This window comes from Melitaea cinxia, chromosome 17 (genome assembly GCF_905220565.1).
Source record: "Melitaea cinxia chromosome 17, ilMelCinx1.1, whole genome shotgun sequence".
In the NCBI taxonomy this organism is placed as follows: domain Eukaryota; kingdom Metazoa; phylum Arthropoda; class Insecta; order Lepidoptera; family Nymphalidae; genus Melitaea; species Melitaea cinxia.
Genome location: NC_059410.1, coordinates 8,057,854 through 8,070,197, shown reverse-complemented (window position 1 = coordinate 8,070,197; position 12,344 = coordinate 8,057,854). Strand labels below are relative to the sequence as shown.

At 32.3% G+C, this 12,344-nt stretch overlaps 1 protein-coding gene across 1 annotated transcript; it reads right to left on the bottom strand.

Moving 5' to 3' along the window:
* Nucleotides 1-388: 388 nt before the first annotated feature.
* LOC123661852 (putative uncharacterized protein DDB_G0267716) lies at nucleotides 389-11,063 on the bottom strand. The gene is made up of 4 exons (XM_045596792.1): nucleotides 11,059-11,063; nucleotides 2,781-2,865; nucleotides 2,162-2,284; nucleotides 389-2,011 (listed from the first exon to the last, which is right to left on the bottom strand). Exons 1-4 carry the CDS (start codon nucleotides 11,061-11,063, stop codon nucleotides 389-391), a joined length of 1,836 nt encoding a protein of 611 aa, XP_045452748.1.
* Nucleotides 11,064-12,344: the final 1,281 nt, after the last annotated feature.

The following is a 12,344-nucleotide window of genomic DNA, read 5'->3' as shown; positions in this document are numbered from 1 at the left end:
AATATGACGTAATTCGTGAACTCTGTCGTATTTAGAAAACGAGCCTGCTTTACAACAAGGTATTACGAGTAAGAAAATATTTTTAACTGGAATGTAAAATTATACTCAATATATTGTTGACAATATAGCACTTGAAAATCCTAATGGTCGAAATTACATTTGTTAATAAATAAAACTTAATTTCGAAATAAACTACAAATACACTGTATTAATTAAAATTTACAATAGTTAGAAAAAATAGTTAATATCTATTAACTTAATAAATATAGTATATAATATAGAAAGTTGCTTATAAATCACATTACAACAACACGTTTAATAAATAATAAAATAGGTATTGGTATTTGTTAGATATTAGTAATACCATCATTTGAGATATTATCTTTTTTTATTCTTTTAAGTGAATAAGCTCTTCTCCAAAGTTTTGCGGGAACGACCGAAAAGCGTCCATTTCTTTATATTCAGATACACCCATTTCATTAGCCGGCATCGAATTTTTTTCATCTATTAGGGATTCCATAGATCGACTTCTTTTATATTTCAGTGTGTCATTTTCAGAAGTTTTATTAAGAGCGACATTGTAACTTAAGGCTCGTTTTTTCCTTAATTTTTCATTGTTCCTCAAATTATGTTCCATGCTCGCAAAATTTTTGTTTAAACAATCCGATTGACTATAAAGAGTTTCTATAGAATTCAATTTATTTTTTCCTTGATTTTCAGATCCTTCACTCTCGAAATTTTCATGAAATGATGTATTGTCATCATTTAAAGATAACGGGAGATCTCTTTTCTTTACTTTGTGTTTCAGTTCTTTTCTTTTTATTCTAATTAAAGGTTCCAGCTCTGAGTCTGTGTCTCTGTATGCATTTAAATTTGGGAATGAATCTTCTAGTTTTTCTAAAGCGGCAAAATTAGAACGATCGTCTGGGGAAACTTCTCTTGGTTCTGCGATTAGCTCCTCATTATTATTTTCTAACCAGTCTTCATTTTCGGAAATCTCTTCACGTATTGGCAAATTATTTGAGTTTTTAATATCTAAGACGACAGAATTATCTAGTGGAGCATTTTCATTTGTAAAATAATTACCATTTACTTCCCTTTTATTATCACTTTTTATATTTTCTTTACTATTGTTGTCAATATTTGCGTCATCTTTTGAGTTAGCATTTGTAATTTCTAAAAGGTCTTCAGTTGTACTAGTATCACTTATTTCGCCAGATTTACTACCTACCTTTCCAGAATCACTTTCAGTATCAGAAACTTTTGTATTTAAGCCTCCACCGCTTTCAATATTCTTATTAGTTTCAGTAGTATCTGAATTAGACGATAAAGAAGAAATAGAGTTTGTATTTTCTGCATAGCTTCCCTCAATTTTACTTGTGTCTGATTGCTCTAAAGAGCTACTATCTTCAACGGCACCAGATTTTTTTGTTATTTCCCGCTTGTCCATAATTTTCTTTAACAGAGCTTTTTTATCTTCCGAAAGAGAATTCATTAAATCTTCTAGATCTTGTTCGGAAAGTTTTTTAATATTTTTTAATATGGCGTTTTCATTTCCTGCACCTAAATTGTCATTTTCGTTGTGGTTAATGTCAGTAATTGGTTTTTCTTCAAAATTTTCTACTTCACGTCGATTCCTGTCAGAAAATTCATCATCTTTTCTAGCCATATTATTTTCTAAGGGTCTATTGTTATATTTCTGTTTTAAATTAGATTTTTCATTTATATCTTCTAAATAATCACTGTTATCTTTTTTCATATCATTATTAAATTTCTTGAACAGAAAATCTCCATAATTATCAGATGACAATTGATTCTGATCTAGATTTCTACACTCGATGCGATTTTTCTGAGAATTGTGACTTAAATGTCTATCTCCGATTTCTGCTGCATTGCTTGTATGAAATACATAATTAGGAGTTTCCTTTACGTTTGAAAACCTTTCATCTTGATAGCTTGCATCATTGGGGTTATATTTGGCTTTTTCTTTTCTGATTTCGATATCTGAAAACTAAATTGCATAGTTACAATTTAATGATATTCCTTCCTCATTATTTACGTCGCTAACATATTATGTATGTATATTTGATTATTTGTAAAACATAACCTACCCATTCTAACGTAGACTAGATATAAATAATTAAAGGTAAAGAACACTTACCTTTTCCAAATCGTCTTTACGGTTATTAAAATTCTTATGGGCGACAAATCTAGAGTCCTGAGTCAGTTCTCGATCTTCTGAATTTTGAATAGCGCCAACACGATTGATAAACATTTGAGGTACCTGTAAAAATGTAAATATAAGAGAATTAAGTTAAAAATTATATCGCTTTAATTTGTAAATTTTATAATAATTTTATTTGACTAGCGTGTTGGCACAGTTTACCTGCTTTCGGTTCTGGAGGTTGAGGGTTCAATATACGCCCGAGTTTGAACGTACATTTTATGTAGGTATGTATTATTTCTGTGTACATTTGTCAAAAATAAAATGTATAGTTACATAAGTCGACTGTTACAAGGGCATTAAGTTAACCGTAGAAACAAACAATCGTGTTCCTATGTTAAAGATGTTTATATATTGATTTTAAAAATATATTATTAGTTATATAATATCTTACCGCTCTGGTCTTGCGGTACATGTAGGCGCCTAAAACACCAGCGGTTTGGGGGTTCGATTCCCGTTCGAGATTTACCTACCTACTATTAAAAAAAATACTACCACTAAAAAAAATCTATGAAATTGATATTCTCTATCATTTTTATTACAGAAAGAAGCAAACCTCATCCGCAGCAGCTTCATCTTCTTCAGGAGCGTACTCGTCTTCAAGAGATTCGCCACTTTCATATTCCTTACCTTTGACTTCGCTATAAAAATATTTAAAATAAAACTTAACCAAATAGTATCAATTATAAATATCAGTTACTCTACATAAAAGTACATATGTATATGGGCCCGGTCACATGTCCACGGCACGGCGCCGTCGCCGTAACACGGTGCCTAAGGCCACCTAGCTTTAATCTATAATAATATATATAAAAGCGAAAGGTCACTCACTCATCACGAAATCTCCGAAACTATAACACCTACAAACTTGAAATTTGGCAGGTAGGCTCCTTATAGGACGTAGACATCCGCTAAGAACGGATTTTACGAAACTCGACCCCTAAGGGGGTAAAACGGGGGTTACAAGTTTGTATGAAAGTCCTATGTTTTTGAAATAAGAGACTTGAAATTTAAAATGTATGCTCTATAGATGATAAGAAGGCGTCCAAATAATGTATCTTTAGAAATCAACCCCCTTTTGGGGTTAAAACGGGGGATAGTAGGTTGACTCACTGATCACGAAATCTCCGAAACTATAACATCTACAAACTTGAAATTTGGCAGGAAGGCTCTTTATAGGGCGTAGACATCCGCTAAGAACGGATTTTACGAAACACGACCCCTAAGAGGGTAAAACGGTGGTTGCAAGTTTGTATGAAAGTCCTATATTTTTGAAGTAAGAGACTTGAAATTTAAAATGTATGCTCTTTAGATGGTGAGAAAGTGTCCAAATAATGTATATTTAGAAATAAACTCCTTTTTGGGGTTAAAACGGGGGATGGTAGGTTGACTTCCTCATCACGAAATCTCCGAAACTATAACAGCTACAAACTTGAAATTTGGTAGGTAGGTTTCTTATAGGGCGTAAACATCCACTAAGAGATGATTTTACGAAACTCGACCCCTAAGGGGATAAAACGGGGTTTGGAAGTTTGTATGAAAGTCCTACGTTTTTGAAGTAAGAGACTTGAAATTTAAAATATATGCTCTTTAGATGGTGAGAAGGTGTTCAAATAATGTATCTTTAGAAATCAACTCCTTTTTGGGGTTAAAACGGGGGATGGTAGGTTGACTCCCTCATCACGAAATCTTCGAAACTATAACAGCTACAAACTTGAAATTTGGCAGGTAGGTTCCTTATAGGGCCTAAACATCTGCTAAGAGATGATTTCACGAAACTCGACCCCTAAAGGGATAAAACGGGGGTTGGAAGTTTGTATGAAAGTCCTATGTTTTTGAAGTAAGAGACTTGAAATATAAAATGTACGCTCTTTAGATGGTGAGAAGGTGTCCAAATAATGCATCGTTATCTATATATATAAAAGAGAAAGGTAAATAGCTCACGCATCACGAGAACTCAAAAACCGCTGGATGGTCTATCCATCCAGGTTGGACAAAGATAAAATTTGGCAGGGAGGTAGATTATAGTTAGCAGACGTCCGCTAAGAACGGATTTTACAATATTCCACCGCTAAGGGGGTTTAATTAGGGTTGATAGTTTGTATGAAAGATATACAGCCTGAAAACAAAACTAAAAATGTGGTGTATAGAGAGGTTTTATAAAAATAACTATTAAATTATACTAAATTGTGCCTTTTAAAAAGTTACTCAGTTTGATAAGCATTTCAAGTGACTGAAATAAAAAAAATAATTTGCGTTCACCATCTTAATAGTAATGCATATCTTCATAACCACGCGGACGTAGTCGCGGACAACAGTTAGTGTACTATAAAACAAAGTCCCCAAAAGTGTATGTGATCGATTCGCTCAAAATCTACAGAACGGATTTTCATGCGGTTTCACCATTGGAGAGAGGGCTCCACCACTGGCAAGAGGAAGGTTTACGGAACGGCTAAGCCGATTTTGATGAGAGTTTCACTGGAAATTTACCGGGAAAACTTTGTGACACACTAATTTCAACGCGGGCGAAGCCGCGGGCACAGCTAGTCTATAATATATATAAACGCGAAAGGTCATTCATCACGAAATCTCCGAAACTATAACACCTACAAACTTGAAATTTGGCAAGTAGGCTCCTTATAGGACGTAGACATCCGCTAAGAACGGATTTTACGAAACTCAACCCCTAATGGGGTAAAATGGGGGTTGGAAGTTTGTATGAGAGTCCCATGTTTTTGACGTAAGAGACTTGAAATTTAAAATGTAAGCTCTATAGATAGATGGTGAAAAGGTGTCCAAATAATGTATCTTTAGAAATCAACCCCTTTTTGGGTTAAAACGGGGGATAGTAGGTCGGCTCACTGATCACGAAATCTCCGAAACTATAACAGTTACAAACTTGAAATTTGGCAGAAAGGCTCCTTATAGGGCGTAGACATCCGCTAAGAACGAATTTTACAAAATTCGACCCTAAAGGGGGTAAAAAGGGGGTTGGAAGTTTGTATGAAAGTCCCATGTTTTTGAAGTAAGAGACTTGAAATTTAAAATGTATACCTTATAGATGATGAGAAGGTGTTCAAATAATGAATCTTTAGAAATCAACTCCCTTTTGGGGTTAAAACGGGGGATGGTAGGTTTACTCACTCATCACGAAATCTCCGAAACTATAACACCTACAAACATGAAATTTGGCAAACAGGCTTCTTATAGGACGTAGACATTCGCTAAGAACGGGTTTTACAAAACTCGACCCCTAAGGGGATTAAAAGGGGGTTGGAAGTTTGTATGAAAGTCCTATGTTTTTGAAGTAAACGACTTGAAATTTAAAATGTATGCTCCATAGATGGTGAGGAGGTTCTAAGCAATGTATCTTTAGAAATCAACTCCCTTTCGGGGTTAAAACGGGGGATGGTACATTGACTCATTCATCACGATATCTCCGAAACTATAACAGCTACAAATTTGACGTTTGATAGGTAGGTTCCTTATAGAGCGTAAACATTTGCTAAGAACAAATTTTATGAAACTCGACCCCTAAGGAGATAAAACGGGGGTTGGAAGTTTGTACGAAAGTCCTATGTTTTTGAAGTAAGAGACTTGAAATTTAAAGTGTATGCTCTATAGATGGTGAGGAGGTGTCCAAATAATGTATATTTAGAAATCAACTCCTTTTTGGGGTTAAAACGGGGGTTCGTAGGTTGACTCACTGATCACAAAATCTCCAAAACTATAATACTTACAAACTTGAAATTTAGCAGGTAGGCTCCTTATATATTGTAGACATTCGCTAAGAACGAATTTTACGAAACTCGACCCCTAAGGGAGTAAAACGGGGGTTGGAAGTTTGTATGAAAGTCCTATGTTTTTGAAGTAAGCTACTTGAAATTTAAAATGTATACTCTATAGATGGTGAAGAGGTATCCAAATAATGTATCTTTAGAAATAAATTCTCTTTTGGGGTTAAAACAGGGGTGGTAGATTGACTCATTCATCACGAAATCTCCGAAACTATAAGAGCTACAAATTTGATATTTGACAGGTAGGTTCCTTATAAGGCGTAGACATCTACTAAGAACTGATTTTACGAAACTCGACCCTTAAAAGGGTAAAACGGGGGTTGGAAGTTTGTATGAAAGTCCTATGTTTTTGAAGTAAGAGACTTGAAATTTAAAGTGTATGCTCTATAGATGATGAGAAAGTGTACAAATAATGTATCTTTAAAAATAACCTCCCTTTTGGGGTTGAAACGGGGGATGGTAGGTTGACTCACTCATCACGAAATCTCCGAAACTATAACAGCTACAAATTTGACATTTGGCAGGTTGGTTTCTTATAGGGCGTAGACATCCGTTAAGAACGGATTTTACGTAACTCGACCCCTAAGGGGATAAAACGGGGGTTGGAATTTTGTATGAAAGTACTATGTTTTTGAAGTAAACGACTTGAAGTTTAAAATGTATGCTCTATACATGGTGAGGAGGTGTCCAAACAATGTATCTTTAGAAATCAACTCCTTTTTGGGGTTAACACGGGGGATGGTAGATTGACTCACTCATCACGAAATCTCCGAAACTATAACAGCTACAAATTTGACATTTGGCAGGTTGGTTTCTTATAGGGCTTAAACATCCGCTAAGAACAAATTTTACGAAACTCGACCCCAAAGGGGTGAAATGGGGGTTGCAAGTTTGTATGAACGTACTATGATTTTGAAGTAAGAGACTTGAAATTTAAAATGTATGCTCCATAGATGGTGAGGAGGTCTCTAAACAATGTATCTTTAGAAATCAACTCCTTTTTGGGGTTAACACGGGGGATGGTAGATTGACTCACTCATCACGAAATCTCCGAAACTATAACAGCTACAAATTTGACATTTGGCAGGTTGGTTTCTTATAGGGCGTAAACATCCGCTAAGAACAAATTTTACGAAACTCGACCCCTAAAGTTCTATGTCTTTGAAGTAAGAGACTTGAAATTTAAAATATATGCTCTATAGATGGTGAGGAGGTGTCCAAATAATACATCGTAATCTATATATATAAAAGAGAAAGGTCACTGACTCACTCATCACGAAAACCCAAAAACAGCTGGAAGGTCCATCCATCTAGGATGGATAAAGATGAAATTTGGCAGGGAGGTAGATTATAGTTAGTAGATAATAGTAGTAGAGTAGAGAGATTTAGCGATATTCCACCACTAAGGGGGTTTAATTGGGGTTGATAGTTTGTATGAAATATATACAGCAGTTATATAAATTCGTCGATAGGTTATTTATACTGCAGCCTGAAAATAAAACTAAAAATGTGGTGTATAGAGAGGTTTTATAAAAACAAGTACATGTTAAATTATACTAAATTGTGCCTTTTAAAAAGTTACTCAGTGTGATAAGCATTTCAAGTGACTGAAATAAAAAAAAAAATGCGTTTAACATCTTAATAGTAATGCATATCTTCATAACCACGCGGATGTAGTCGCGGGCAACAGTTAGTGTATTATAAAACAAAGTCCCCAAAAGTGTATGTTATCGATTTCCTCAAAATCTACTGAACGGATTTTCATGCGGTTCAAGAGGACGGTTTACGGAACGGCTAAGCCAATTATAATGAGAGTTTAACTGGAAGTGTGTCGGGAAAACTTTGTGACACACTGATTTCAACGCGGGCGAAGCCGCGGGCACAGCTAGTAACATTATACTGTTCTATTAAAAAATTATATACCTACATCACATAATTACGAAGTCGTAATAATAATTTATTTTAATGATTAACCTGTTAGTTTCTTCTTGAAGAGTAGACGGTCGGCTATGTATTAATGTTGAAAAAGGGCAAAACAACAAAATGAATATTATTAATAAGTGCATTTTTATCGCTTTCCGAGCTTGTACAATGATGATAGAAGAAAATGAACGAAAAAATGACATTTCAATTATTTAAATGACGTCTTTTTAAATATATTTTTTGGCATGTTTTTTTTTTTTATTTTTAGTAATAATTGTAGTATATTTTCAGTAAACGAATGTAATAGTTTTGGTAAGGTGGAACTGAAGTCCATTTTAGCTGATGTAGCATATTTTTTGTACCAAAGGATAATTAAAATTTTACGCGTTTTATAGACACTGCGTTATTTTTGCATTATAGAGCATGTTGGGTTCGAGTTCTAACTAAGTTCATAACAACCTGAAAGTTCTACTAATTAGGTTGTAGAAAACAGACTAAATGACCTTGCCTATTTGTCTACTAAGAATAATTTTTAAGATTTGAAATTTTAGCTTATTTAAACAGCTCAGATTCAGGAGTGTTAGGAGACAGTAAAACAAAGTCAAGTACTTACAACAAATTTATTTTAATGAGACCGTTTCATCTCTATCACACTTATTATGTACATTTGGTTTAAATAAAACAAACCATTAACATTTAACTGCAAATTCTTCAATAAGTTTGTGCATATTTGAGAAAAAAATATTTACGTCTTATATATTAATGTCATACAAATCGATCAAAGATTAAAAGAGTTTGTCGAAATACTCGATCACACAATTTGGTGTTTCGTTGCCTCCAATGTTTTTGGGAGCGTTATACTTTGCACTTTTTTTCCTAGGAAAGGCTATACATATGAAGATATCTATAGAGTAATTAGTAACTTTTAATTAAAAATAACAACACAACATGTGTTACTCTTAGGTATTTTTGTCATGATTTTAAACGTTTTTAACGTTATAAACTGCATTTTAATATTTAACATAATCATACTTACAAGTTTAAAATGCAAAAGGTACAAAAGTCACGCCAAAACCCATAAATTAACTACCTCAGAATAGTGAGTGAGCACATCTTAAGAACTAATTTTATGAATTAGATAATAAATCAGACAAGGGTAAATTTTGATTTTACTATTTTTAATACTTAATCTTTTTGAATTTATATTCAATCTTTGCCACTGGGATAAACATATTTTCTCACTCTGAAAAATATATAATTATTCTGGAAATTCAAAAAAAGGTACAAAATTAGGGTCCCTGTAATTTTCACTGAACTCTCTATTCTAAGGTATACAACTTATTATTAAGAGTCAATTACGATAGATTTTAAGACTAAAACGTAATACTAATGACAAATCAGTTACAAAAACTTGTATAAAGTCAACTGCATCATCGCTTATATTATAGCTGGCAGTTTTTTGTTATATCGTTAAAATCTGCATCTTTACATGAGTTCGCATGGTACCAAAGGTATATAACCTTCCGGTATATATAACCTTACGGTAAATGTCGGAATGCAAACAAGCCATACACGTTTAAAATTAAGCGATTTGAAAGAATAAGAAAGAAAATTTTTAAATGTCATATTTTATTTTTTGGAGTATTCCCAATTTAATCTGAGCAATTTTATTTTGTATACCGAGAGGTAAAAAACGATAATTACATTCAAATTCCTATACAAATTTTGTACAACAACCAGTGATATTAGATAGAAAAAGTTTGATAATTGTTATCTTAAGAGAGCAAGTGTAACTAAAAACTTTATGCCAATACAATTTTCGATTGGAATGTTAATGGATGGCTACCAAAGGGTTATTGTAGTATTACAGTGTAAGTATCTATGTGAATTATGATTCATACTTTAAAATTAATTTAAACCCATTTTAAGACCCAACTATATTTAATTACGAAAATATTCATGCATTACACAGAGATTTACATGCTAGAGGTACTAAAATGGCTAAACAATGTTTTGCCATTTAAGTGGAAAGAAATTATAATTGACATAATTTTTTTCTAACATGGTAAAGACGGACATAGATTATTAATTAATTTTAACTCTATTATCAGTTTTGTTTTGATTGACATTTTCAATTTAAACTGTAGCGTAAGCCTGAACTATTACTTTCAAATAATAATAAAGGAAAAGATGTGTCAACTTTATTTTAATGAAATTTTTTTCGACAACCATATATCTTTTTAATAAGTAGATTATTTATTTATTTTTTAAACACTGGTTTTACAGATTATTATTTATATCGAAAACTATGAATGCAAAAGGAGTGAAATAAAACGTCCGTATTAATTACTTAAATTTTTACCTAACGATTGCTTGAGTATATGTAAGTTAGAAAAATCACAACCCCCGTTGCTTTATTTGTCTGAAGACCATTTATTCAAAAGTCAGTTTAAAGATTTTATTAGTCAATTATCGTAGTTGACATTAAGTTTGTAGTCACAGCGAGCGATTTAATATTTCAAAGATATTTTAGACCACGGTACCTGCACGTGTAATTTTTGGAAGAAACAAAGAAAAATTACGAAAAATAAAAACTTATATCTGATTAGGCTTCATTATGATTTATCTTGTGCTTATTACTTGTATCACATATATCAGTTACACAATCTATATCTGTCATACAGTACATTCTGGAATAGAAGATAATATTTAAAATATACCAACATCGTAGGCGAATTATTAACACTAATACGCGTTTACAGAGTAAAACATCATCAGAAAAATAAAAATTTCCACATACAATACAACTATACATCATTCTATTTATCAGTGTACATCCGTTTATTTTATTAGTGTGCGCAACATGGCTATACTATACACGTACATATACATATATCTGACAGATCATAAAAACTGATAAAATATATAGAATACAAAATATATCCGAGGATAACAAATTTGAAACAAAACATTTAATATATTTTTCTCTATGTATTATGTCAACTTTGAAATATTTAGAACACGGATTTTTCTTTCATTTATTTTTTTATAGAATTTCTCGTACATAAAATTACCAATTGACACATTAAGACTATTAACATTTTATATTTTTACCACATAATGTAGGAAGTAAGTACTGAGAGGATTAACAAAAAATACAAGGCTGTAGAATTACTAGTTGATTATACGATTTTTGAAACATCTAAGACAGATCCATGTTTCATAAATATTTAAAAGCAAACATATTTATAATAATTGTAATCAAATCAAATAGTAAAGTTTAATAAAATCTGTAAAATATGAACAACACATCTAAGAAAAGGTTCTATTTCATTTGATACTCATATAAGTTGATGACTAGATTCTTAAAACAAAGTAAAATGAGCATTAACAACAGAAAAAAAAAAACACATTATTACACAATAGTCAACGCTCGCATTTCTTGCAGTAAAAGATAATTTGTACATTTTTACAAGAGTTGATTTTCATTTAGAAAATCATGGTCTTACGAGCGGATGAGTTTAAAACTAAATATTTCGAAACTTATCAACTATAAAGTTTAACTTCAGATGTAGTCCTACTATCGTGAAAATGCAAATATTCGTCAATATCTGTAGAGAATAGGAAAGAACCAGACTGACCTCACACGGCACTCGATATGTTACAGCAATAAATAATAAGACTATTAATAATTCATTTGACGTCAATGTTACCATAGAACAATTTAAAAATGTCAAAAATTTTTGGTATTTTTTATAGAATACTTATTTCTCGAACCGGATAATTAATATTTCTGAACGTTTATTATCTATATTTTGGATAAAGTTTGAAACCATATCCTATAATGTCAAGCGCCGTGTCAAATCAGTGTGTTCTTCTCTTAAACAAAATTTGTATACATAGTAAAATACAAAGATCAGTATTCCCGCAATTAGACATCGAAAAATTGACCTCAATGCGAATCCTTTCTCGCAACCATGCATACGAACATGTACAGATATGTTTGCGACAAAAGCTTATTAAAAATTTTATTAACAACTCTTATTTACAAATCTTAAAAGTTACTCCATTCAAGTACATACAAAATGGGAAACTGACCACGTAACATGCTTAATAACACCCACAAGCCTGTGCCTAAATAAATCATTATCTTAAAATTGTGGTAAATCGTAATTATCTAGTAAGAAATATTCGGATTAAGGTTCAGTCAACGCTTGAGCAATCGCTGAGAGACGATAGTAATATAAAAAGTCGAGAGAATTAAACATCATTAACTTTAGAAAAAAATTTAAACGCGTCAACGAACGTCGAAACGATTCAATCGTTTCAAACTAGCATGCGACATTAGCGTTTTAAATGCAACTTTATGAAGTGAACACTTTTAAGTTTTATATACAAAC